Source organism: Pempheris klunzingeri, chromosome 4, assembly GCF_042242105.1.
Source record: "Pempheris klunzingeri isolate RE-2024b chromosome 4, fPemKlu1.hap1, whole genome shotgun sequence".
NCBI classification, from domain to species: domain Eukaryota; kingdom Metazoa; phylum Chordata; class Actinopteri; order Acropomatiformes; family Pempheridae; genus Pempheris; species Pempheris klunzingeri.
The window spans coordinates 20,836,659-20,862,390 of NC_092015.1; the positions used below are offsets into that span (position 1 = coordinate 20,836,659).

At 43.3% G+C, this 25,732-nt stretch overlaps 3 protein-coding genes and 1 long non-coding RNA gene across 9 annotated transcripts in view; 2 read left to right on the top strand and 2 right to left on the bottom strand.

Moving 5' to 3' along the window:
• gdpd5b (glycerophosphodiester phosphodiesterase domain containing 5b) overlaps positions 1 to 7,203 on the top strand; it is a 39,750-nt gene extending 32,547 nt beyond the window's left edge. For 2 of the 5 annotated variants that reach the window (XM_070828604.1, XM_070828606.1), the window contains 5 exons: positions 558 to 779; positions 1,048 to 1,205; positions 1,304 to 1,451; positions 2,464 to 2,546; positions 4,900 to 7,203. In XM_070828604.1, coding sequence (XP_070684705.1) covers positions 558 to 779; positions 1,048 to 1,205; positions 1,304 to 1,451; positions 2,464 to 2,546; positions 4,900 to 5,125 — 837 coding nt within the window. In that variant the 3' untranslated portion in view covers positions 5,126 to 7,203. The remainder of the gene's footprint in view (positions 1 to 557; positions 780 to 1,047; positions 1,206 to 1,303; positions 1,452 to 2,463; positions 2,547 to 4,899) is intronic. The other 3 variants (XR_011584145.1, XM_070828607.1, XM_070828605.1) reach the window with 3 other exon arrangements.
• A 119-nt stretch (positions 7,204 to 7,322) lies between these two features.
• hspa13 (heat shock protein 70 family, member 13) lies at positions 7,323 to 11,698 on the bottom strand. Its single transcript, XM_070828608.1, has 5 exons — positions 11,554 to 11,698; positions 11,091 to 11,431; positions 10,536 to 10,749; positions 9,839 to 10,006; positions 7,323 to 9,524 (listed from the first exon to the last, which is right to left on the bottom strand). Exons 1-5 carry the CDS (start codon positions 11,576 to 11,578, stop codon positions 8,944 to 8,946), a joined length of 1,329 nt encoding a protein of 442 aa, XP_070684709.1. The 5' UTR covers positions 11,579 to 11,698; the 3' UTR covers positions 7,323 to 8,943.
• On the top strand, positions 11,318 to 13,025 carry LOC139199563 (uncharacterized). The gene is made up of 3 exons (XR_011584146.1): positions 11,318 to 11,510; positions 12,767 to 12,826; positions 12,910 to 13,025. It is a non-coding gene; the product is annotated as an uncharacterized lncRNA (long non-coding RNA).
• samsn1a (SAM domain, SH3 domain and nuclear localisation signals 1a) lies at positions 12,243 to 17,853 on the bottom strand. 2 transcript variants are annotated; one of them, XM_070828610.1, is made up of 8 exons: positions 17,733 to 17,853; positions 16,638 to 16,718; positions 16,060 to 16,188; positions 15,276 to 15,393; positions 15,004 to 15,155; positions 14,703 to 14,915; positions 14,260 to 14,407; positions 12,243 to 13,059 (listed from the first exon to the last, which is right to left on the bottom strand). In XM_070828610.1, the coding sequence occupies exons 1-8, from the start codon at positions 17,787 to 17,789 to the stop codon at positions 12,905 to 12,907; spliced, it is 1,053 nt and encodes a 350-aa protein (XP_070684711.1). In that variant the 5' UTR covers positions 17,790 to 17,853; the 3' UTR covers positions 12,243 to 12,904. The 2 variants fall into 2 exon arrangements, with proteins under 2 accessions (XP_070684711.1, XP_070684710.1); XM_070828609.1 differs by having other exon boundaries at positions 15,270 to 15,393.
• Between the last annotated feature and the right edge of the window lie 7,879 nt (positions 17,854 to 25,732).

A 25,732-nucleotide genomic window follows, 5' to 3' on the forward strand; every position in this document is an offset into this window, starting at 1 on the left:
TTACACTGAATGTGTGTTCACTGCGGCTTGAGATCGCGTTCCAAGAAAAGCCTCACTGCTTCTGCGTGTTGTTACGTCAATTCACTGTCATAGCCTGATTTTTATATGCCCAAACATGATTGTGTAGTGTCACTAAAATGACAAAGCTCAAGGGTTTTTAGTCAGTAACGTGAAGCACATCATGGCTATTTGATAAAAAGCATCTGATCTTTTCCTGTGTGCGAGGGAGCAGTGAAGCGAGAAAGGATGCGAAGGAAATGAGGGAAAACTGAACCTACTATTTTTATTCCCCTCTGGCATTTTCCAAACGTTCTACATAACACATGGATGAAAGCTTTAATTCAAAGCAACCAACAGTATTATGAAAACACCAAAATTTTTCTGCAGATCTCCAAAAACGGCCTTTTTCTATTTCTAGCAGCAGGAATGTTATTACGTAATTGTATTTTAAACACTAAAACCACTGACATGACACCTTTTCTAAACGCATTATGTGGTGCTCATCCTCATGCCATGTCTCATCCTCATCCTCATGCCGCTCTGTCTATGTGTTCCAGGATGACCCCTTCTGGACGGTGCACACCCTGTCCCCCCACGAGAAGGATCTGATCGCCAACCAGAGTGTGTGCAGCCTGGAGCAGCTTCTAAAGCTGGCTTCGTATCATAACAGCACAGTGGTTTTCAGGCTGAGGAGACCTCCTGTGGAGCACCCCTGCCACCATAGCTGGATCAATGATACATTGCAGGCTGTTCACCAATCTGGAGTTCCTCAGAGCCTGGTAGGTACATAGGAGCTTAATGCTCTCCAAAGTCTGTTTGGTTATGTATTCTGGACAAAATTAATTGAATAATAGCTATATGCATTCTTCCCGCAGTTACTCTCTATGGGCAGTGAGCAATGAAAGATGCACATGAATAGAAAGGGGGAACAAAGTTAAACTGTCATGTTGAAAATAATTTGTCCACAGAGGGGCAGTTGGTTGTGCAGCAGTAAAAACAAGATGTTACTGAAAGTGTAACTAGCTGTGTGTATTGTGCTGTGTGTAGGTGATGTGGACTCCAGATGAAGACAGAGCTCTGGTGAGACAGCTGGCACCTGGGCTGCTCCAGACCTCAGTCGAGAAACGGAGTCCTCAAAGTCTAAATCAGCGCGGCATCAGCAGACTGCTGCTTAGATACAACCAGGCCAGCACACGGGAAATCGGGTAAGAACACACACGCATGCAAACCTGATAACAAGCTGGCACCTTAGCAAATGGATTTCTATTCAAACATGTTACCTGAATGTCCATGATTCCTTTAGAGACTTCTCCCAGAACAACATCAACCTCACCCTTTACACCATCAACGAGCCCTGGCTGTACTCGGTGCTCTGGTGCAGCGGGGTGTCCTCAGTCTCCTCAGAGGCTCCACATGTCCTCAGTAAGGTGCCTTACCCCATCTGGCTCATGGTAAGAACCCAAGACATGCTGTATCGTCTTTTCTTCCTCTTTTTTTCTGACTTTCTGTGTAAATAAAGTTTGGCTTTCTTTTTCCCCTTCTCTGTTCAGCATTAGTCTTTCTATGTGCCCACTCTACCTACCAGCCTGGAAAAGATCTGCTTGGTAACAGCTTTTTAAAAACAAACGTGAAAGATTTCCTAAACTGGCTGTAGGTAGATTCAGTGTAGGTAGAATTAGATGACAACCTGCCACCCCTCCCTCAGCCGCCTCTCCTCTGCATGACTAAACTAGATTTTAACAGGTGATATCAACAAGAGAGCCTAGCTTTATTTCCTGCACCGAGCATGCCATCCTCTGCATTCTCCAGCACTCATCCGAGGTCCCAGCACAGTAGAGAGACGAGCATCATCACCGTAGAGTATGACACGTGGCTCTCTAGTTCAGTTGTCTCCTGAAACCTCTGAACACGGGCAGCACCCACGCTGCCACTCTTTCACCCGCCTCGTCTGTAGCACCATACAGAACTCTACATGACAACATGTGGACGTGAGCCCGGCCCCCTGCCGGGGTTCAGGGAAAGTTTCTGCTGGCAGGGCCGCAGTACTGTCCGTTTGTTCATTTACAGTGATGGCAGATTTGACCTTGACCAGTCAGTTATCCTCAGGACAACGTCCCATTCAACGTTTGTTGTTGTTTTTGTTTTGCAAGTTTCATCCCCGGATGCTACTGTACATAACATTGTTGAGGATTGTGTGAAACTGCATTGCCTGTTGAATACATCTTAGAAAGAATGCACATCTAAAACAACTGCTGGTCCAAATGTAAATGGCATTTAATATCTGCTTTATTAAAAAGATCAAAGTGTGTTGCTAAAATATTATTCATGTCATTTCAAAACAGTTTGGATGGTAAGAGGTTGTATTGTTGACATATAGCTCCACCCAGTGGTGGACCTCGCTTGTTGAAGGTGAAACTCAGACTCTGTGCGTGTGTGTGTGTGTGTGTGTGTGTGTGTTTCCAGGGACCACATAAATACTTCCTGATGTGGGTGTCTGCGGACCTCATCTCCTTTGCTGTAGTCATAGGAATATTCATTTTGCAGAAGTAAGTAGAGTCACTCTTTAATTTTGGTGAAGTCATTATAGTCAGCTGTTACACAAGATTAAGTGTCTCTCCATTTTTCCGCTGGTGTATGAAGAGGAAAGTAAACGCTGTGTGCTCTTTCACACACAAGTTCATATTAGTAATTAATGCTAACTAACAAGCACTTCAGACACTTCCGTGTCTCACACAGTGTGCCACACTTTTACCCAGACATCTCTCTGTCTGGAGCACATCTTTACAATAACGGCTCATACATGTTTACGCTGTCCCTTTTTGTTCATTTTCAAAAAATGATTTAGCAAATACTAACATTCAAATTACAGTTTGACTACAATTATTTCTTAAAGGATATTTATGCATTGTTTGGTTCTCTAAGCTGCTATGATGTGTTTGTTGCTGTTTTCTCTCCTTGCCACCTCAGTGTTCACAAAGCAGAGCTGCCAGAGAAGATGTATGAGCATGTCTTCTCTTAGCTGAAACATGTAAACCCTACACACTCCTCCACTTTTTCTGCTCCTCTGTCAGAAGAGTGTGATTTTGTTTTTCGTTCCAGCGCCAACTCCACAGACAGATGGCCTGTCCTCCTGTCATCTCTAGGCTGGAGGGGACCGTTTTAGTTTTAGTTTTATTTTACAGACTGCTGCAGGTTTGCTCTGCTTAGCCGAGCTCCTTCGTAGCTTCTGCTGGCTTCTAAACTGACCTCTCTTGTCTCTTGCCTTCTTTTGTCCTTTTTTGTCCTTCTGCCTCTTCCTCGTCCTCTCTCCTCTGCCTGATGTGCATGCTCTTCTCCTCCTCTGCTGCATTCTGGCATCTTCTCTCAGCTATCACATGATCAGGTAACTGGGTCACCTCTTCTGACCCAAACTCTTCTCTCCTTTCAGCCTCTTTCTGTCTCTCACTGTCCTTATCCATCCTTCGTTTACTCGATGCATTCTCTCTCTCTTTCTTTTCCCATCATTTCTCTCTTTGTTATGCCATCAGTCTCCATCAGAGTTTTCTCTCCACCTTACCTCCACTGTCTTTCTGTATTTATTTCCTCTCACTTCTCTCCATCTCACCTGAATCGTTGTACTGCATTGCTGCTACTTTTCTCTCGAGGGAGGAGCTCACGTCTTTATCCCCGAGGGCTAAATCCAACGAATGCTTACCACCCACACAGCACAAAATATCAACAGCATTAAGTCTCCAATGACATTTAAAATGTGTTCTCCGTCTTATCAAGCCCAACGACTAAATGTCCAAAGTGAACTACAGATATGCGTTCATCAGGGGAAGTGCCCCAGGATTGGCTTTTATTGATTGTGGTGAACTAAAAGCTGGCTGGTTTGCATTTCTGTTTCTAAATGCCTCTGCGCGTCACTCACAGATCTAATGCTCTTCGGTTAGGTTAATTAGAATCAAGCCGTTTTTCATCACAGTAACGGCGTCGTTTCCACATACAGGAAATGAATTCCTCTGCTTTGACTGATATATGAGTGAAGTGGACCGGGTCCTCTTCTGTAAACACGGCCTTCACATTTCACAGAATAGAGCAAAATGTTCTGTATTGAATTAGATTTTTCTTAGTAATAATTCAGGTGGTTTTTCAATAGATGTACCGTGACTGCAGGGAGAAACTGCTCTAGAGTCAACTCATCATTAGAGTTGATGAAAAATAAAAATATTGGCACATTTGCTGCACACACTGTTATAATATGACATGTTTTTTGTACAGTTTTCTAATAAGGCACTTTATAGACAGAGTTAACAAGTTTTAAGCAATAATAATGAGCAATTGTTCAGTTATAAGCAATTAATAAAAGCAACTTAAAGGCTGCTAGGTTATGAAAACTCCCTTTGATTGATGGGACTGTATGATCCCTTCACCTCTGGAAAAGGGCAAACCATTAAGAATGATTTAGAACTACTTTAAATAGAAATGATCAACTCTGACCAATGAGTTTTCACTGTCGCAGCAGGAAATGTTTTTAACCCATAATGAATTAGTAAATGATTTATTAATTATTTATTATTGTATTGCTCCTCTTAACTCTGTGCAGCCGTGTTGTTTTGTGGCAGCCTAAACTGAACTCCATATCCCAACTTCCTTTCATTCTGAGTCGCCTTTAAACCAAATCGTCAGATCGAACAAACCGTAGCTGTGATTGAGCAGCCGCTTTCCTCAAAGTACTCAAATTAAGCCGATTTTCCCATAAAACAGAGAGAGGGATGTACGTGATCTAAAAGTGTAAAGCTTATCGCTCTAATCCCTCTAAACTTGAACTGCACATTGAGAGCAGAGGCAGCAGTTTTTAGTGACATCATCATCGTCGTCGTCTGGAGAAGATCTCTGACCCAACATGTGACCCCACAGGTATCGGATGAGCGGCATGCGCAGCTACAACCCTGAACAGATCATGCTGAGCGCCGCCGTCAGGAGGTCCAGCAGAGACCTCAACGTGATGAAGGAGAAACTCATCTTCTCTGGTAGGAGAGGGAAGTGCATGTGTCGGCCATGTTTTGTTGTGTGTTGTTGGTGTCGAGCTCCTGAACTCAGAAACAAACTCCTCCCTTCGCTCTTTACCTTTTTGATTTGCTGATCTACAAAAAGTCTGTTAACTTAAAGACAAGGAAGGAGCCACCTTGAGTTTCAGGTGCTCGGCTAGCACGTCATTCCATCCCAGCATGCATCTTGTCTGAGTGTCTGTGAATGTTCTTCCTTGCTCTTCCCTTTCCTCCTCTTCCTCTTCTCCCACGTTGAAGGTCAACCCCAGTAGCGGCCTGTGTGATGTGCACCACCTCCTGTCCATGCTGCCACATCTGTCTCCACCTCCTCCGCCAGCAGTGACTTCTTCCTTTATTCCATGCATCCATTGCATCCCTCATTACCTGCCACTTCTCTGCCTTCTCTGCCCTTCTCCCCTTCACTCATCCACCCACCCCTTCATGCACCAAACCCTCCCCATAATCCTCCCACTGGAGACAACGTCATGTGCTTATAGACGCCCCAGTCTGTCTAGAAGCCTGTAGTGCTGGGGGTCAAAGGTAAGTCGCACCGATGCCAGTTTGTGTCTTCATCGTTTTCCCATTCATTCTCACCCGGTTACTCCTCGACCTTTTAGTTTGCTGTGTGTTTTCCTGCCACCTGAAGTGCTGTGAAGCCACGCTCACTGTTTTTGTCCTTTGGCGCCCACCAGAGGTGAGGAACGGAGTTGGCAGTGCCGAGGAGCTGTATGGGGACAATGGCTACGACTACTACACCAATCAAGGCATTAGCCAGTGATTGGGACTCACGCCTGAGTCAATCTGCTGTAGCGAGACGGAGACGACAACACTCGGTGTTCACATCATTCCTGTTTCAGTCAGTGTGACGTGTGTTCTCCTCCTCTGTCCTACTGATCAACCCACAGACTGCTGTATCCGCAGGAGAAAACAACCACCCAGTTGTGTACATGCTGTAAATAGATTTGTCTTTTGCCTGCCAGACATACTGTATATCACACGGGACTACACGCACTTTTTATTAATGGAATTCGCCAAATCGGTGGCCTCCTTTCTCGCGTCTAAATGCCCGAGAGGCCCCTCTGAGTTACCACTGCCTGCTTCTTTTTAAAGCTGTTTCCAGATTCTTTTATTATTTTCAGCTAATTCTCCAAAGCAGTCCCGTTTGTTTTTAACCACTGCACATGATATTCCTCTGCTAGCGGATGAATTTCTTTTTAACAACTTTTTACGAGGCTTTATTGCAGCATGAGACTACACGCTAACGGCTCATTGTGCTCCTGCCTTCTGTCAGCACTCCGCCTGTGCTGCTGTTCATGATAGTACCAACAGTAATATTTATATTTTAAGAGAAAGACACAAACAAGCTGTTTACAAAAGTCCTGCCTTCTCCAGGTGAAATATTCACATGGTGTATGTAAGATAATTATTTTGATAAAAGCTGAATGCCCCCCACACCCCCCTTATTTTTGACCAGTGCATATAACTGTAATGATATCAGCTGATGTGTGTGTGTGTGTGTGTGTGTGTGTGTGTGTGTGTGTGTGTGTGTGTGTGTGTGTGTGTGTGTGTGTGAGCGTGAGCTGTGCTCCCAGTGCAACCAGAACTGGTAGAAATGGTTTGGGGGTGAACATTTGTGCTGTCTTTTTAATGGTCAATGTGAATGTGTTTGGATGCTTTTTTTTTTTTTTTTTTAGATGTGTACAGTGTATTGTGTGTGTTTTGGCTGGCTATATATTTTTTACCCTGTGTGCAGTGATATGTTGAGTGTGTTGTACATTACAGGTGAACCAGTGTAAGAGATGCTCCAGCCAACTAAGAATTACATTTCAATAATGCGACAGGGTTTTAAACTGTCTAAGAATTACAATAGCAATAGTCCGGTCACGATGGAAGTCATTTCACTTCTTACAAAGCCTCTGAACTGCAGTCAAGTCTGTGGTATCTTAGTGTCGACTTACACAAAGCATCTAAATGTTGGTTGCTGGTGTTAAACTGAATGCTGTAAGGTAAATGAAGTGGGTGCTAAATGTGAAAATGAAGCTTTAAGCTAAGTGAAGGGGCGCTACAGGTATAACAAGAGGCAGCATAGGGTCAAGAAATGGATTGCCTTGTGTTTTTCTTCCTTTGGGTATTACCGTGCCTCAGAAGTAAACATTAAAAAGATCTTCTAATACTGGAGTCGTCTAGAAGTGCTTTGTTCGGAGTGTTTGCTGCATGTGCTTCTCTGCTGGTGGCCCAGTTAGATGTGGGCCACATCATGGACCCAGTTCTTCTGAATAAACAGACAGTGAGGAAGATGACAAACTGAATTTTAATTGGCTGAAAAGCAGGTCGTAACATTTTAACCGCCTTGTCTTGTTTTCGGTGGCTGGACTCTGACAGCGAGTAGAATGTGATATGAAAATATATCCTAGTGTCAGTTTTCTCCATAGTTCAGTGATTTGTACAGTATCAAAGGCAGATTTCCTTCATCTCTACAGGCTCCATTACATCCAGAGCTCAGCTCCGACACGAGAAATGCAACATTTGAAAAGAGAAGAAATACACCCACATATGAATGACATTTGGCAGTAATACCTTTTAAAGGAATGTCAGTTACTTGGCTGAAAATTGTGATATTTGACCGTCTGTTCTTCAGAGTTCTGAGTTTTGGAATAGAGATGGAAATACCATATTCATACCAGCTAAAGCTCCTAAATCTGATGGAAACACATTTCTCACTATCAAACACACACAAGGCGCTTTGGTCCTCCTGTCAGACTACCAGAGTTGACCTTCCCTACCTACAGCAGCAAGAGCAAAGCTGTCGTACAGCACAAGTAAGCCGTTACCATTTAGATAAAGCATGCACTATTACATAAAGCACAGTTGGCCAATGGGTGGAAGTCTTCAAAGTGCGCCGCTGAGCGGGACACCTCTTTCCCCTTAAAGGCAAATAATGCAGTCTGCTCTGTTGGAAGGGAGGTGGTGCTATTCCTTTACAGTACTATGTGAATATTAAGGCTTTCTCCAACATGCACCTTCATCTTTTAGCACCACGCCTCAACAGAACAGCAGATTTATGAGGTTAACACTGCAGTGAATTTGTTTCAAATACAATGTATGTGGTTAACTGGCATCTTAACAATGACTACACACTGACTTCCAGTGGACATTAAATCACCTCTGAGACATCGATATAGCAGCTTTCTGAACAGGCACAAGCACACTGTATGTCAGCCTTTGATGGGAAGATGCAATGGGCATAAATAAATAAATAGTTAAAGATGTACCTGCTAGTCTTAAAGTCCTTTGAAAGGGTGTCTGTTCCCTGAATTGAACACCATTAATGCATCTACCGTCCATTAGGGCTGTGCAGTGTGACCAAATACATCCTGATATCATCAGTCATTTCATATCCAAATAACAATACTTCTCCTCATAGAGCACATTTTCTGTAAGTTCAAGCAATAAATAGTTAATGTGAAATCTAAACGCCGCCTACCATAAGCATCAACAGTGAGGCTGAATGGATCAGTAGGTGCACGAGGCTTCTCATTCACATTTCATCAGAATCTCTGGTATTTCTGCTGAAGCTTGTTGCACAACAAAAAAGCAGCTGTCACTTTAAAGACGGAAGCGGGGCTGTTCACTTCTTCTGAAGTTATCGGAGGAATGTTATGCATGTGTCAAAGTGTAATCATCATTTATCTTTCCTGCTACCGCTTGCCTTTCACAAACCGGGAAGCAGAAGATGTGTTGAAAAACCTGAGTGTCTGGCTTGTCTCCGTTCAGGTGACGAGTCTTTTGCTGGTCTTTGTTCTCACTTCAGCAGGTTTGAAATTATGCACATAAGAGAAGCGTGAAGCCGTTAGTAGTCAGCGGCACGTCTCTGTGGCATCCCTCTCATCGTAATCAATAACCTCGACAAAGATTAGCTGAAGTTCGTCTTGCGCAGGTGTCTGTTGGGGATTTCTAGGGCGCTCACTTGTAAAGGCCAGGAGCCGCCCATGATGCCGGCCTGAATGGCCACGCCTGTAACCACGGCCAGGTCTGGGTCTACGGACGTGTTGGGCTCCTTCCCAAAGTACTCGCTGATCAGCCTCCTGATCCGCGGTATCCTGGTGGACCCCCCCACGAGGACGATCTCATCCACGTCCTCCTTCTCCAGGCGGCCCTCGGTTAGCACGGTCTCGATGGGAGCCAGGATCTTCTGGAAAAGGTCCTCGTTGAGCTCCTCGAACAGCTCGCGAGAGAACGAGGCCTGGAAGAGAACGGGAGGGGGAGCGGAGCCTTCCGGTGACTCGGGGCTGTCGTGGGTGTGGAGGTGCAGGGGCACCCTGATGCTGACGCTGGACTGGAGGGTGAGGTTGAGCTTGGCGGCTTCCACAGCCTGCCGGAGACGGTGGATGTCCTCTTTGAGGGTGGGCGGGACACCAAACTCCTGTCGGACTCTCTCGCTTGTGTACTGGAGCAACCTCTGGCTGAAGTCTTGACCTCCCAGCTTGTTGTTCCCTGCCGAACAAAAAACACAGAGCACATAAGATTGGGCCACACGAAATGCTGCTGAAGGTTTGGATTAAAGATGCTAAAATTAAACCGGATTATTGTCTGATTATATTAGACACCCACTCATGACTGGGTAAATCCAGGTGAAAGTTCTGACCCCATATTATCATCAACTGTTGAATCCACTTCAATGATGAGAAGGAGAGCCACAATAAAATGATATTGTAAGCCTTTGAGTGGGACATGAACTGCGCAGCAAAAGCTCCTTATTCCTACAACAAAGGGCTCCTATCACCTCCTGTGGCGGTAAAACACATTACCTGCCATGGCTCTGGTGAGGAACATGCCTCCCTGTTTGTTGAGCAGAGAAACATCCAGGGTTCCTCCCCCCAGGTCCACCACCAGCACGTTGAACACGTCCACCTTGTGCAGGCCGTAGGCCATGGCGGCAGCCGTCGGCTCATTGATCACACGCAGGATCTCGAGGCCTGCGAGAAAAGGGGAACAATGCATGCTGTAGAAGAGATATGCAGGGCATGCAGTGTGTGTGTCTAATGCTTATGGATCTTAGCTGAAGTACATCAGTGTTACTGTTCAATAGATAAATAAATAACAGGTCTATTTGCACCTACGTGTAAATAGCCAGACTTTCCCCCAGGAGAATGGGGTTCAAACCCTGTGTGAGTCAAATAGTAAATTACATTTATTTATTTGTAATCTTTGGTAACTTATGTGTTTCAGTTTTCCTTCATTATTTTCAGGTGCAGTTTGATGAGGTTTAGGCACTAAAACTACTTGGTTAGGTTTAGGAAAAGCTAAAATAGGGCAATAAGTATAAAAGGCAGGCTGCATTAAACATGAGATATCTTCTTTCCAACATACACCTGCAAATAGTGCTGCTGTCTACTGACACCCGGGTGCAAATAGCATCAGCCAAAAAAAAAGAAACAAAAGTGGGACAGAAACACACAGTCCTCTGTGTGTCCACTGCCGGCTTAAAGCACTGTGAGTTCTGACCGGCGAGGTTGGCGGCGCGGACGGTGTAGTTCCTCTGTCGGTCGTCAAACTCTGCGGGCACCGAGATGACAGCTTTCTGGATGGGCACGCCAAGCTGTCGCTCGGCCATCTTCCTCATCCTCAGCAGCAGCCTGGATCCGATGAACTCCGGGCTCACGGTGAAGGTGCGGTTGGTGGAGATCAGAAACTCTGCGCTTCCATTGTTGTTAACAACCTGGAGGAGAGGCGAAGAGACAGCGTCAGTGAGGATGGACAACAATGAGAACTAATGGCGGTCAAGTCTTCAGTGCTGTGCAAGTAGAGCTTCCAGAGGAGTTCATCATTAGTCGAACGATTCTGATAATTGACTCATCATCATTTTTCAAGCAAATATGAAGCATTCTTTGGTTCTAGCCTGTAAAATATGAAGATATGTGAGGTTTGACTTTATTACAAGTAGGATATACTATATGGGTTTGGGGGTGCTGGTCGGACAAAATAAGTCAGAACTAAGTGATCCTCCACTGAAATCACTCATTCTATCATAGCATAGACAGCAGCCCCACCATGACCCACCTTAAACGGGTACCGAGCACTCTCCTGCTCCAGGACCTCCGGCTCAAACACCTTCCCGATGAACCTCTTGGCATCGTAGATGGTGTTCTGGGGGTTGCTGTCGGCCAGGTCCACGGCCTCGTGTCCAGCCAGCACCTCGGTGGTGGTGAAGGAGACGGCGCTGGGGATGCTCCTCCTCCCTTCTTCATCCGCTATCACCTCCACCTCCCCGCTGCCCGGGAGGAAGACGCCGACAGAGCAGAATGTCGTGCCCAGGTCCAGGCCAATCACTTTGGGCTTGGGGGGCGGTAGGTACTGCTGGCCCAGATAACCGGCCAGGAACAGGGCCAGGATCACGGAGCCTGCGGCACGGTACCGACACGCGTGTTAGAAACAGCTGGACCAAGTCAGTTAGCTCATGTGTTAGCATCCAGTCACCCGGTAAGTAACGGAGGAAAATTATTATTACAGTGATTCAACTTACCAATCATAGAAATTTCTCCGGTCATCGTCACACGCTGTTGCGAAGTCACCCACTGCTTAAATTTCGCAAAATGTCGGAAAAAATGGTTAGAGTTGAGGTTAAATGACGTCCGGCTTTGACAGTTAAGCGATGCGAAATAGGAAGTTTTTAGACCAACATCAAACTACACGTCAACATTGCACGGTCCCTTGCCTGTGCTGGGTAATGTAGTTCATTGCATACCGCCTTGAGGCGACAGATAGCGCAGCGGATGTTAGCTTTGCACTACACGTCCCATGAATGCTAGCGACGTGAAACGTAACTGTGACGTGACGTGACAGTTTCGTGACGTATTCGTGTTCTCAGCCAACCAGGCAGAGAATGGGCATTGTTGTCTGTGGTGGAGATTAAAAAAAAGGTGACCTTAATATAAGATGGCAAATAGAAATAAAAAATAAAGAAATTTGATTATTTCATAGTTAAATAGTCAATAATATAAGTTAATTCACAAAATTAAATTATCTAATTAAAAATCAAACTTGTAACTTACCTGTTACATTTCATTCACAGCTATGAAAGTAAAAACAATAATAAATATGATTCAAATTCAAATTAAAAAGTATTTAATTTACAAATCTCTTTTTTCCATTATATTCATAGCTATTAATATTTCGTTTATATTATATGGTTTGACTGACAACCAAAAAAAGTCATATTTTATCGTATTTCTTAATTTTATTTACAAAACATAGTGAAAACAGTTGAATGCTGCCCTTCTCACACACATACTCTCATTAGCACACACACACACATTCAGAAAATAACATACACATTTTCCTGTACAGTATACATTAGTAGGCAAGATTTGAATATGCATTGTTCAAACCCACACGCTACAGTTCAATAACGGCCCTTCACCAATATCACTTTAAGAAAGAAAAAAAAAAAGAATACAGTGGATGTTGAACTGAGATTGGATTTGATGCGAAAGGTCAAAAAGACGCAGATGTGATAAATAAAGGCTTTTATATGGAAAAACACTGAATGATTTAGGATGCAATAAATACAAGTGATATTTAATCACTGAAATGTCACTTTTTCAACAACATCAATTTAAAAAAACACTCAGGACGGCGTGATTGTTATGACATGTTAAGCTTAGTAAAGTGACAAATGGATAAGATGACATTAAGAATATTGCTTGTTTTTCCAATATGTATATTTAACACTTTAGGCAAGCATGTGGCTAGCTCATGAGAAGAAAGGATACCAACATGACATCATGATGTGGAAGGTAAGGGAGAAGTGTCATGAGAAAATACCCAGGTCTAAATTCCAAATGTCAAAGTATCCATCTGACAAGTCAATCACATTAAGAATCCACAGCGCCTGTGAGCTGCTCTGCTTCCTCTTTGCTGTCTGAACATTCGGAGGGGATGAAGCAGCCTGAGTCTCTGGGACAGTCGCTGTCTTCTTCCTGTTGACTGTGGGAGGATTTGTGCTCCTCCCCCTCCCTGACATCATCACCTGCGGCCACAAACCAAATGGAATTAAGTCAGATGTCATAATTTTACATACTTCTGTTTCCAACCACATTAAAGAAATTAAAATCTGTGCCAAGTGCTTCGATTAGTGGAAATAAACCCACATTTAAACACATAAAGCATTGGAATGACTCATTTCCTTAAGGGCCAAATGACCCAGATACTAAAATAACTTCTGCAGGTGTGACCCAGCTGAAAACACGTCTTCTTTCAGAAACAACACCTCCTTGACTTTTAATTTCCACCTTTTGCAAAGTAAAAAATATTCCACCATTCTTTAATATTTCAGCTTCACTGATGGAAGCTGCTAATCCTTACATCCAGGTTGCTAAACCACTAACCTAATGGAATTCAGCTTGATTAAATTACTGGCATCTCATGTGAGTCAACAAGCTTGGCAGGGTCATGCCCAGGCGCCGCCATCTGTTCAGTCACACTGTCAAAATCACAACGACCTTTAATTTGCCGTGTGGACTAAAACTGCAATAAAACATGAAGAGACGAAAACCAAAACCAGCCAGTGAATGTTGTTCCGTCTCTATACTGGAAAGTAGTTTTGTTTTCATTCATACGGGATAATCAGCCTTCTGCTTCAAGACATCAGATTACAGGAACGCCTTCTGCCCCATTAAGCACTTTCTATCTGAGTAACAGGAAATCGCTGATAAGCCTCTCACGGCGCGCAGGATGCATTTCTTCTCTGTGTGGCACAAATGGCTCAGCTTTCACCTGCTGTTTTACATTTTTAAAGAGCGAAAAACCTTTTTATTCTCCAGCCGAAATGAATTAGAAGATCACTTCCAGCCGAGGTGGTGACGAGAAATGCTCACATTGTTCTAAATCGAATTAAACTTAAACTCTCATCCTAACATCTGTACTTTGGCTTCTACTGCTGTTTGAATGCCACTAAAGTTACTTGTAATTTTAAAATGACAATGATTGATTTGTTGAATGCTCATTTCTGATTGGCTGATGAACAAATTCTCAGGTGTATTACATTTACCTGTAATTGCTGCTAATACTGTTTGACAAATGGTTCACCTTCTATACAGACAGATGCAGAGAGAGTTTTTTTTCTGAGAATGTCTGCTGAGGATTTTCTTTTTATTTTTTTGCCTTTATTGGATTTTAACACTGAAATAAAGTGTTGTTTGTTGTTCTCGTTGCCTGTCATGCTGCTCACCTTCTGTGTAGCGGTATTCAGCAGCAGCCAGGAGCCTGCGTCTGTGCTCGGGGTCACTGACGTTCAGCTCTATCAGGTGTTTCTCCTGCAGGTGCATCAGGTCCTCCACGGACTGGTAGCCATTCAGCAGCAGGGCGGAGGCGTACTCCTGCAACAGCAACAGTGGTGTCCATATTAGCATCAACAGGTACGGTGCACTTTGAGCAAAAGCGATAAATTTCAAAGGATTTCAAAGGGTTGCTTTGAATTTGTGGCACTTTTGTGGTATTTTGATGGTCACTGAAAACAACAGGTTGCTTTTAACCTCCCTGGACTATTCAATTATCTGTAGAGTTCCTACTCCTCAAGGAAGATGCCAAACAGAAGAGCTGACTCTGACTTCTCTAATCGTAGTTGTCTGGAAACCCGCAGACGTTTGACCAGCCTAAAACAACCAACCTCACCTTGAGATTCAGTCTCTCCAGTAACTCCAGCAGCGTTTTAGGTCGAGGTCTCTTGCACAGCTTCTGTTGTCTGATCTTGGGAGCTTCCTCTTCTTCCTCTTTCTCCACCAAAACGTCCACATAGATGAACTTGAAGTTGCCCACTTTGTTGTTCAGCATGCCCGTCCAGATTCCCATCGGAGGCTTGCTGATGATGTTGATAATGTCTCCGGCCTGAATGTACAAATCACGGAGATGACGTTTTATCTTTGGGTGTTAAAAGAATCATTTCCGTCAGGGCCTGAGCGGAGCCATGTCATACCTTGAGTTTGAGGGAATCTGTGTCATACGGGCTGGGAACGAAGTCTGTGTGGACGCGAGCTCTGCCGCAAAACTGCCCCTGATAGGAGCCGTCCTCCTCCAGCCTCAGACTGTCTCTCTGGCCAGAACCATTGGACTCACTGGTCACACCGCCTGAACCCACAAACACAACACAACACAGTGTGATTCCACAGTTCTGGTAATCCAATAGCACCAAACTGCACTGGCTAAATCATATATACTGTGAACGGATCAATATGTGCGGACACTTACTGGAGGAGCTCTGGCCGCTGTAAAGACTCTCTAAGGAGTTGCTTGTCTTTTCAGAGCTTTTCTCAGCCGGAGGTCCGCTCTCTGTCTCCACCTCCGGGTCTTTGTCTGTGTCGTCGCCCTGGGGGGAGAGCGAATAAAAAGATATAAAGTGACGTCATAGAACACGGACAAACCTCATAATTCTCAGTCAATCACTGATGAAATGTCCAAATGTGTGCAAACGCCGGTGAAGCCACTGAGCCCTGTCCAAATGAAAGTAAAGGCCGGCAAGGAAACCAAAACAGAGAGCTTCAGGTGGAGATGTAGGCTGTGAAACTTAAACGTTCCTCAAAGCAACTCATAATGTTCCATCTTATCTCCTCATCTGTGTTACAGTAAAACACAAAACTGCGACGAGAAACTTTTCACTGTAGGTCAGGGGGAAGCGCATCATTTTAAACGTTGCCACCGACAGCGTCATATTCAAGGATGTGGGTTTAAGAGCTGAAAGCGATAAGGCTCTCGAGAAAAACAGCACAGACGCTGACTGATGTTGACGCTGATCGTCGGTCTGGACTTTCGCTACATGTGACAGGTGTCAAAGAGGCTTGTTTGATCATCTGTGATAGCAAATTGCTGATTGGTGTGCGCAGGAAATAAATTGTGTCCTTGAATTACTCATTTATGTGCATCAGTGATCACATGCTTCGTCCTGTGTGCCTGATAGTAATTAAATGGAAAAAGTGGAGGCTGTGTGTGTGTGTGTGTGTGTGTGTGTGTGTGTGTGTGTTTTCCAGTGACTCACCGTCTCTTCTGTAAAAGTTTTGGCGTGTTTTTTGGCCATTTTTCTGCGCATGGTCAGTGAGATTGCCTTCATCTTCTTCCCAAGTCCAACTGATTTGTTTGAATCCAAACTCTCACATTCTTCTGCGAGCTGTGTACAGAACATCAGGTTACATACATTCAGCACAGCACAGATGAAGTACATATACTGCTGTGAAATTAAAGACTGTATTAATTAAAGAAGTGTATTTAGAACTTGGATCCTCCATATTTGTCTTCTGATGGTTTTTCTGCTCCGTAAACACAGATTAAAACGCATCACTTCCTGTGCAGCACGGGACTTTTCTCAGTTCTCAGTTTTCCAGTGTCATATTTTTTAATACAATGTACCTTATAGCACTGTGGCTGCACCTATTCATGCTCTTATGTGCCAATATTCAGCAGATTCACTCCAACAAGATGCAAATCCTTCCAATGACTTCACACGACCACTTGGTGTGCCACTGACCATTAACCATCAGACCATCAGTCTGGCCTCTATATTACATTTTTCTGCTGTCATGCATCTAAAATGAAATGGAAACAAACAAATCTACAAACCGTAGCAGTTCCATTTTCCTCTGGTTTAGCTTGTGACGAGTGATGTCTGAGACCCTCAAACTTGCCGAAGCTCGTGGAGCGCTGTGGGGTTCAAACACAAAGGGTGTCATAGAGGTAACTGGAACCGTTTGTGTAACAAAGCTTTAACAGCGTTACATAACATCGACTCATTGCGTATGTGTGTCCTTGTCCGAGCTGTCTCAAGGCTCAAAAATCCTTAAAAACCAGCTGCATCTTTTCTCTGTGAGCTTTTTGGATCTACTTTACATACTGTCTAATAGGGAAAGCCTTCAGTGTGCATGGATATGTAGATATATAACAGCACATATTCAGTCTGTTCCTACAGTGTTTCAAAATGAGAGCTTGTAATATATATACATATATATATATATATATATATATATATATATATATATAGTATATTCTGGTCGTGTTAAATCATGTAGCAGCTCAGTGGCGTCACAGATAATATATCAGCGTTCAAAATGAGTGGATACATGCATAAACAAAACCGCTGTGTCCCCACAATACACTCATGGTGGCTTTAGTCTGGCTCAGTTTTAATTCTTTCCGTTTTTTTCCAATTTTTCATAAAACCGAAAGTCATTATAATCTCTCCCAACTCCCCCCATCATCTACACAGCAAAGCACCAAAAATAATTATATAAATGAATAATCCCTGGAAATCCTGGTTAAATATGAGCTCCATACTCCTAGACAGCCCTCCATGGACTGATTTAATGCAGCATTGTCTGACAGGACCACAGTTTATGTCCAAATACAGCAGCAGAATCCAAGGGTTTCATTTTAAAGCTATATTCTTTTTACACCCTATTTTTACTTTTTGTTTGTGTTGTATTGTCATTTCTGAAAATTCACTTGGAGGGTGCAGCTAGTGTAGTTTATCTTAACGATGTTACACGTTAAAATCACCACAACTTTAACCAATTTGCAGCTAACTTTTTCTTAGGGTCATTGGTCATTTTTGAAGTGACTGTGTCAAAAATCATATTTAGACATCTTTGCTGACCATAAAATGTCACATCTTGCCTCACTGGCTTCTACAGCATATTATTATCATTATTATTTACCTACCTTTGGCTTGCTGCCCTTTGCTTTGTCTGACACATTGGAAGCCGTCCTCTGTAACATTTTCTCCTGTTTTAAGGTTACTGTCAAATTTCAGTCCTTGCACCTCTCTTCTTCACCCGTCTCTCCTGACAGTGTGTTAACTGAGGCTGCCTGTCTGACGGTCTGACTGGCCCACTTCCTTAACACACAGGATGTGAGGCAATACACGTTATGTCTCTCGTTGCAGTATCGCTTTGAAAGGGAAAAATACAAGTGCTTGAGTGTGCATTTTGTGGCCTGCTCGATGAAAACATCTAGAGCCCCTTCCAGGAACAGCTGCATTTAGGTTTTAGAATTGTGGTGTTTCTTCTTTAGAAGATATCCTGGTGAGGATGAGCCTGCGTCATACCTGCTACTGTGTTGCATTGCTGTGGTTGATATGCCCAGAAAAAACTATATAATCATTCTGCATGCCCATAAACTTTACAGTAAAAGCTGTCTTTTTTTTAGTTTCATGGATGAAATGTCCAACATTTTTTTATCCAAATCAATCCTAGGTTAGATTTTTATCAAAATCTTCCTTTTAATAGCAAAAGGGAACTCGGTTATGGTAAATGATGCTAGAGTAATTATCCTTCTGCATTTATTTCTTCATGTGGGGAAGTACTGACGTATCACAGAGGAACAGCTGCAAGTGGCAACTTTGTTATGTCGAAACACTTTCCGGTTGGACGCGGACGCGAATATATTTCAAACATCAAGACATAAAAGCAAGATGTGTGTGATATAGATTATATACATGCATAGAGGATCCTACATTGCTGTTGGTCATTGCTCAGAGGTGGGGATTTGCTGCTGTGTTTACATTGTGGGGGTTTTAATCGGTCAGTTGATGATAATTTTACAAACAAAACCGCTGCCTAATCCCACTGCCTGCAATCAGCCGTGAACTCCTGTCAATCCAGATTAAGGTTTCTAATCTATTACTTCAAAGGCTCCTGACTCCTTGGAGAGGCGGTTGTTCATCTGAAAAGTTCAACATGAAACATCTACTGTTTAAAAATGTCACCTGGTCTTTGTTGCCATGTTCTAAAGTGTCGTTAGGGAGGGTCTTCGGACTTATTAGTTAGATTTCTTTGAAATAGTTTTCAAACAGAACTGGGATTTTCTAGAATAAAGCATCATATTGGCTGTATTATAGTTTAAGATGTAAAAGTATGGCATGTTTTGAATAACTGAAAAATGTCAAATGACCATATGAGAGTTAAATGGACTAAAAGAGGGAGACTAAAGTCTTGACCTCTGCTCCATCTCTGGCTATACTCTTAAGAGGCTTCATGTCCATTGAATTGACATTTTATCTCTAAGATCCAATGACACTATAGATCCATAGGGATCTTGTAATCTCTGCACTGGATCATCCCTTTCATCGTGGTCAATTTTCTCCTACGTCATGTTAAGCTTTAACAACGGCTTTGTGAAACACTGCACTCTGCACTCTGTGCTCGCTGGTATCAGCAGAGGTTTTATGCTTTCAGAGGTGTCAAGTGCACAGAAAGGCATTGAACTTTAGGATCAGTCTGCACTACTGCATTGGTATTAGCGCTGTGTGAGCATTGGACTTGCTGTATTAAACAGACTGATTGAAAGAATCTGTTTGATATTGTGGTGCCCCCCCCATTAGACCTTCACTGTGACCAGTACTGCAAAGCTGCAGTCGTGCTCATGAAGGGTGAGATGCAATAAAAGTTCAGCATCAGAGTCATTACAACACTGACCCACAGAGTACTTGGATCTCTTTCAAGAAATCACTGATGGTCTTAAACCCCATCAGTGGGAACTTACATTTGGTTCTGATAGATCCACATCTGTGATTGATCGCGGTACCTTTGGTGGAATCTGTGGTTTACAGTCCTGTTTCAAGCTGCCATCCGGGGCCGTCCCTTGCTGCTGTCTTCCCTCCCAGTCCTTCCCATTGGGCGTGCTGAAGTCATGGGAGTACACGCGGTACTCTGTGAGCGGCCTGCGGCAGGTGTGTTGGACGGCCCCCCAGGCAAGGCTGCTGTCACCTGGGTTGCTCCAGCGCTGGTGGTGGGCGTGGGTGGGCGTCGCTCCACCAGGGAGGGTGACCGCGTCTGGGCATCGGCCCGGGGTTGTGTTTTCCTGAGCGGGGAGGGTGGAGGACTTGCCCTGGTAGGGCCTCCTGTCCGACGTGTACGGCACGTCCAGATAGTAGGGTCCCATGGGTGGGCTCATAGCACATGGTGGGGAGTGCACTGAGAAAAGACAGCAGAAAAATACAAATGCCAAACAGCTGTTTGAGAAGGGAGAAGTCTTATTTGACCTCTTTTCAACTGGAGTCACACTTCTGTGTCATGTTTCATGTTCATTACAAAAGAGAGTGATTCATAGTTCTGCCCATGCTCTCCCCTCTGAGCACCACAAAACTACTAAGCATTCAAGGAAATTCTGCTTTGTTTCTTTAAACATTTACTTCAAGGGACCAGTAACAAAGACAGCAAGGAGACGTCTTGCACTGGAAGACACTTACTTACTTAATTTACTAGAAGACATCTGTGTGGCCACTTTACACACCAGAAAGAGAGAAGGATGAAATATGAAGATGGAGTTCTGATGGAGTTCTCGGTGTCTCTTTTATCTTCATAAGCCCAATATCTAGTTTCAGTGGATGCTTGGTTGCTATATATCAGCCCTCTATGTATCTTAGCTGTAGGGACACCACAGACACCGACACTGAAAGTGTTGCAACACTTTAAAGCAGAAGTATAATTTAGAATTCGTCATTGTAGGAAAGTCATGAACCAGAGTTGCTACATTTTGGCAAATGCTGCACGGGTCTGTTCTGCTACTGTAAGCAGTCAGGTTTAGTCATGCTGGATCATTGAGTCATACACATGCCAGTGATGTCAGAGAGGGCAGTTTGATCTCTGGAGTATGGGGTCGTCTCACCTGTGGAGTTGTGACTCTTCTTTGACCCTTCTTTCCCGCTCTTTCCTCCTGGTTTCTTTCCATTTTTTTGGTTTCTTTTAACCGCAGGTTTAGACTCCGTCACCACACTCTGGAGAGATGCAACACGCAGCACATGTAAATAGTTTCATTCCAATTCTGTAAAATGTGACACTTCTTCTGATCGCTTAAAAACATTCACGCACCCTTTAACCTAATAGAAAAAGAGTCTTATATCCCCGTTCCTACATAGCACAGCTCCGTTTGTGGCTCTGGCGATGGCAATGTTGGTCAGTTGTCATCAAATTTTGCACAGACATTCATGGTCCCCAGAGGATGAATCCTACTGCTTTTGTTGAATCTCTGATTTTTCCTCTTGTGCCACCATGAGGCTGGCATTGTTTGCTTTTTAGGGAAATATCTGAATGGCTATTGAATGGAGTGCCATGAAATGTGGTACACACATTTCTGTTACCCTCAGGATATTTTTTTTATAACAACTTTGGTAATCCTCTTCTCTGATTTTTTACTTTCAATCTAGTGCCATCATCGTCCATAAAACAATTCATGGGCAAATGCTTGCTAAACTAAATAAGAAAGATCAGCAACAGCTGTAGTTTGCAGTGATGATCAGCAAATGTCAGCGTGCTGACATTTTCACGTTAGCATTGCCATTTGAGCATGTTAGCTCAAAGCACTGCTGTGCTGCTCTCATTTATGAAAAGGGCAAACACATTATCTACTGCCCAATCCTATTTGGGTCACTGGTCCTTTCTGCCACGTTGTGAGGGGCAGAGAGCCGCTGCTGATCCACCACTGGCAAGCTCTGTTTTGTTTACTTATCACTATGATGGGCTTTAGTCAGAGTGGGCACTGGGTGACCTGGCACAAGGCCTCTAAAGTCTCTCCGCCCCCAAACACACACAGAGACAGTCCACCTCTCGTTTTCACATCTCTGTCTGCCATGTGGCTCAGAGATTACTCAGAGAGCAGTACCCCTTTTTGGGCCATCTGCACCGTATTAAAGCCCAATCAGCATTTGTGTTAAATGATTGTGCCATTTAGGACGCCAGAGTCTCTCTGGAGCGCAAACAGGTGGCAGCTTAAAACTCCTAAGGTGACACAAAATGGCCTGGTGTGCCATGTGACCGTGAGTCCGCACTTGCAAAATTGCTCACACATGCTGGTGCAGCAACAGGTTCATTTTAATGCTGCTCTAACACCAGGTTGGCACGGATGCATCAATTGGACACTTAGTGCTGTATTGATGCAGCGGTGCAAAGATATGAAGGAGGATGTTGTGACACACCTCGCATTTGTTTTAACTTTATCTCAAAAACAGGTTCCTGCTCTTCCACATGCTGCTTTTTGTGGTTGTTGCTACCAATCTATAAAACTCAATTTTTTTTAAATCAATGTTGCCCATGCCATAGCAGTACAAGTGCAAAAAACATGACAAGTATTTCTGTTCTGAATGAATTATGCAACATGTTTGCATGAAAGAATCTGTTTAGTGAGATGTTTAATGAATGATGCAAGAGAACAGGGAAGTGTGATTCCTCTGACCTGGCTTGATGGCAGTTTCTCCTTTTTCTTTATGCCAGAATGATGAGCCCCTTTCACCTCTTTGGCTTCTGTTCTGTGTTTTGTCCTCCTCATCTCTAGAGGAACACAAGATGTTTCAATATATATCTCATCCAGTTTATGAAACAGGGGAAAGCTTGAGAGGCTTGAAATGCTCAGAAAGCTGATATATTCATATATGTCTCTATAAGCCTCAGGATTAACCCTTTCATGCATGGAAGTCACTACAGTGTACAGCTATTCAAAAGCAGTTTTCTTGTATATGCATGAGTTTTGACAGCATAGTTGCACATCAGCCACTACAGTGGATGCTATTGCATCATCTCATACACTGCTACCCAGTACCAAGCCATTGCAAGTGAAAAAAAGAAACAGTGAAACCAAGATGGTTTCCGGACAGACAGCCAGAAACACCAAGTTGCTCATTTTGTTCTGTTCAAACCTTCTATAAAAAGAGACCCCTGCAGGTAAGAAAAAAATGGTGACATCAAGTAAAATCTAAGAAGTCATGCAATTGCTAAATTTTCCAAGTATTGATTTTATATTGGAAGGAAAGTATGATTAATCACATGTCCACTGAATTGTACATCATACATCAGTAGCTATATTTCAACTACTGGACATGTAAATATATCTATAAAATATGGGTTGATGGGTTATATTTTTCATGCCTATGGATGAATAAAAACACTTCCTGACTGAGGTTATCATAATTCATGCATGAAAGGGTTAAAGGACAAGTTCACAATTTTTCAGGTCTATTTTAAGATAATAGTCAGGTGCCTATCTGGACATTGAAACAGGTTTTATTTGCTGTAATCTTTCCTTCTGTTCATACTGTGCCCTCCTAAGGTTCCTCCAATGGAAGTGATGGAGGACAAATCCACAGTCCTCCTTTTGTGTAAAAATGGATTTAAAAGTTTATCCGAAGATAAAGTAAAGTAATCAAATCAAGCAGATATCTTTCATTGTTACAGTGTTTTTGTATAATTAATCCCCCTGTGTTTCTCCAGACAGTGTTTGAACCTTTAAAACTCCTCTAGAAATGATCAGAGTTGTGTGATTGGTTGTCATATAAGATCATTGCAGGCCTATGTAACATTATTAAATACTCAATAGTCTGGGCAACAACTTTGATGGTGAATGGGTTGGAAAGCCTGTCCCATGTCTTCAGATGTCATACTGAGAGTCCAAATGAACGTTGGCATATAGATGAGCTTAACCTATTTATTTCCTATTTACCTTCATTGTGATTGTTGGCGATGTGGACTAAATCTTCTCGGCTCTTGGCAGGCTGCCAAACTGCAGTATTACAGCCGGGGTTATCTGCCGTGAAGGGAGACAAATCACAAACCCTGAGGATTTTAAGTGAAAAGGCAGGGCGAACTTAGGCCATAGAAATTGTTTTCTGAGTCAGGGATGGGAGGCCTTGTGGGTTACTGGAAGCTTGAATCTAAATAATAGACAACAGAATTCTTTTAGCAGCTCCCACAGAGATGAATTACTTTTCAGTAGCCTTCCTCAGGAGAAACATACAGGTGAATGGATGTGTGGCAACACAGGAGCTGATGCTTTCAGATTCTTGGCCATCATGCTCAGCGAAACACTAGAATATAATGACTTTATTGCTGCCATCAAATCTCTTCAAACCTGTTTAAGTCTATACATACAAGCACAAAGTTGTCTGTACTTACCCAGTGCTTCATTATCTGATGCAGATTTGGATATATGTGTTCTGAAAGTAAAAGGAGACAAAAGAAATATAATGTAGCACAGTTGACTTTATTTAGTGTTTGAGTAGATGTGCTCTCGCCCACAACAAACCACAGCAACCCTACTGGTTTGACACAACAGCAAAATGTGACACTTTATGAAAAGGCAACCACAGAACTTGAAGGAGAAAGCTTGAAGTCTTATCGTGAGAAAGTAGGCTGGCGCTGTGCAGAGGCTCTCTGTATGAAAGCATGATCTATTTTTTTCTGTGGACTGTATAGAATCTTTCAAAGCACCACGGGGGACTAAAGGTGTTGAGGCGACTGGGGACTCTAAGTAGGTGGGCCTTGAATCCGCTTAGTCCAACTAGCCCAAAGCCATAATCTGCCTTCTGCTTGCCAAACAGTCTGCAGGGCCCTATTTCTCAAAAAGATTCAAATGAAACAATGCATATAAATATACATAAAGCATTTTTTTCAATTGTGTCTAATGGACTGTCAATCCCTCTTCTTTAATACAGCGTTGTGTTTGCCAGACAAAAACAGAACTATAGATAAGGCTGAAGAGGAGGAGCACTGCTGAAGAGCCTGTCTGCTCTGCTGCAGGAAGGATTTACAGTATTAACCCTCAGTGAAAATAAACAGGGAGCCTTTCAAGCCATATTATTACTCTTTGGGAAAGCCCTTTCACTTGCATGGCAGATTTTCTCTGCAGTTCACACGCACATGCAACAATAGAAAAAGAGAGAAGGTTTTACAGTAGACACACAAACGCCGGACTCCTAGCAGGATTACAGCGCTTTTAATAGCATTTCAGTGTCTGTTTACAGCTGAATGACGTTATTCAAGTAAGAGAATCAAGTAACACAATATAAAATAGATTTACCTGTGAGCGAAAATCAAGTGTTTGAGCTCACCTTCTTTTCTTTTTATTAGAGATGGTCCCCTGCATCTGAGGCATCTCCTGAAAGACAACAAAGCGTTTTAGAGTCACATAGCAGCGCTGCTAAAAAATCTGTACAAATTTTCCACCACACTTTTTTGCAGACTCATGTTGAGATTCATTCTTTGACTTCAGTGACATTTGATTTACATGACAAGCCTGAATCCAAATTTCTGAATTGTCCGGCTTCAGCAGCAGCTGTCAACTAGTTCTGTTCATCATGTCATAATCAGCTTTGTTTTATAGGTACAATCTGGCGGGTGGGAGGCCAAAAGTCCCAATTCCTCTGAGAAGTGACCCAGTGCAATCTGGTCATGATTGTTTTTTACTGAATTGACATGGCTGCACCGTTCACAATCTGTGATTTCTATCTATCTATTTCATTTCTATTTCTATCTATTTCAATCTATGTGATTTCCAATAGTTTCTACACACTTTGCACCCTTCTCACCATAGAAATAGATCTTCCAGAGCCTCGCCACTTGGTGTTGTCATCCAGCAGGACTGCTGGGCTGCAGGAGCGGCTGCAGGAACGGCTGCATGGGCGGCTGGAGGAGCGGCTGGGGATGGGCGGTGGTGGACCATCACTGGAGCTCTGCACCGCCTCATACAGGCTGTCCATAGACCCCTCCTGATGCCACGTGGGCACAAGACAGACAGACACACACACACAGACACACAGGCGGCTGTTATAGATAGCTGAAATTTGCCAGCAGGCGCGATTTCTGAATGGATTTCATCTATCCTGTTGGATTATGTCCGATTAAGTACTTGTGATGAAGTGCATAGTGTGCACACATCAAGCAGGTTTTATAGGT

Coding starts and splice junctions, on each gene's coding strand:
- hspa13 (XM_070828608.1), bottom strand. CDS start 11,578: ATGACCGGAGAAATTTCTATGATTG. Junction 10,750..11,090: donor GTGCTCGGTACCCGTTTAAG/GTGGGTCATGGT, acceptor CCTCTCCTCCAG/GTTGTTAACAACAATGGAAG. Junction 10,007..10,535: donor CCGCGCCGCCAACCTCGCCG/GTCAGAACTCAC, acceptor CTTTTCTCGCAG/GCCTCGAGATCCTGCGTGTG.
- samsn1a (XM_070828609.1), bottom strand. CDS start 17,789: ATGTTACAGAGGACGGCTTCCAATGTGTCAGACAAAGCAAAGGGCAGC. Junction 15,156..15,269: donor CCAGAGCTCCTCCAGTAAGT/GTCCGCACATAT, acceptor TTGTGGGTTCAG/GCGGTGTGACCAGTGAGTCC. Junction 13,060..14,259: donor TGAATACCGCTACACAGAAG/GTGAGCAGCATG, acceptor TTGTGGCCGCAG/GTGATGATGTCAGGGAGGGG.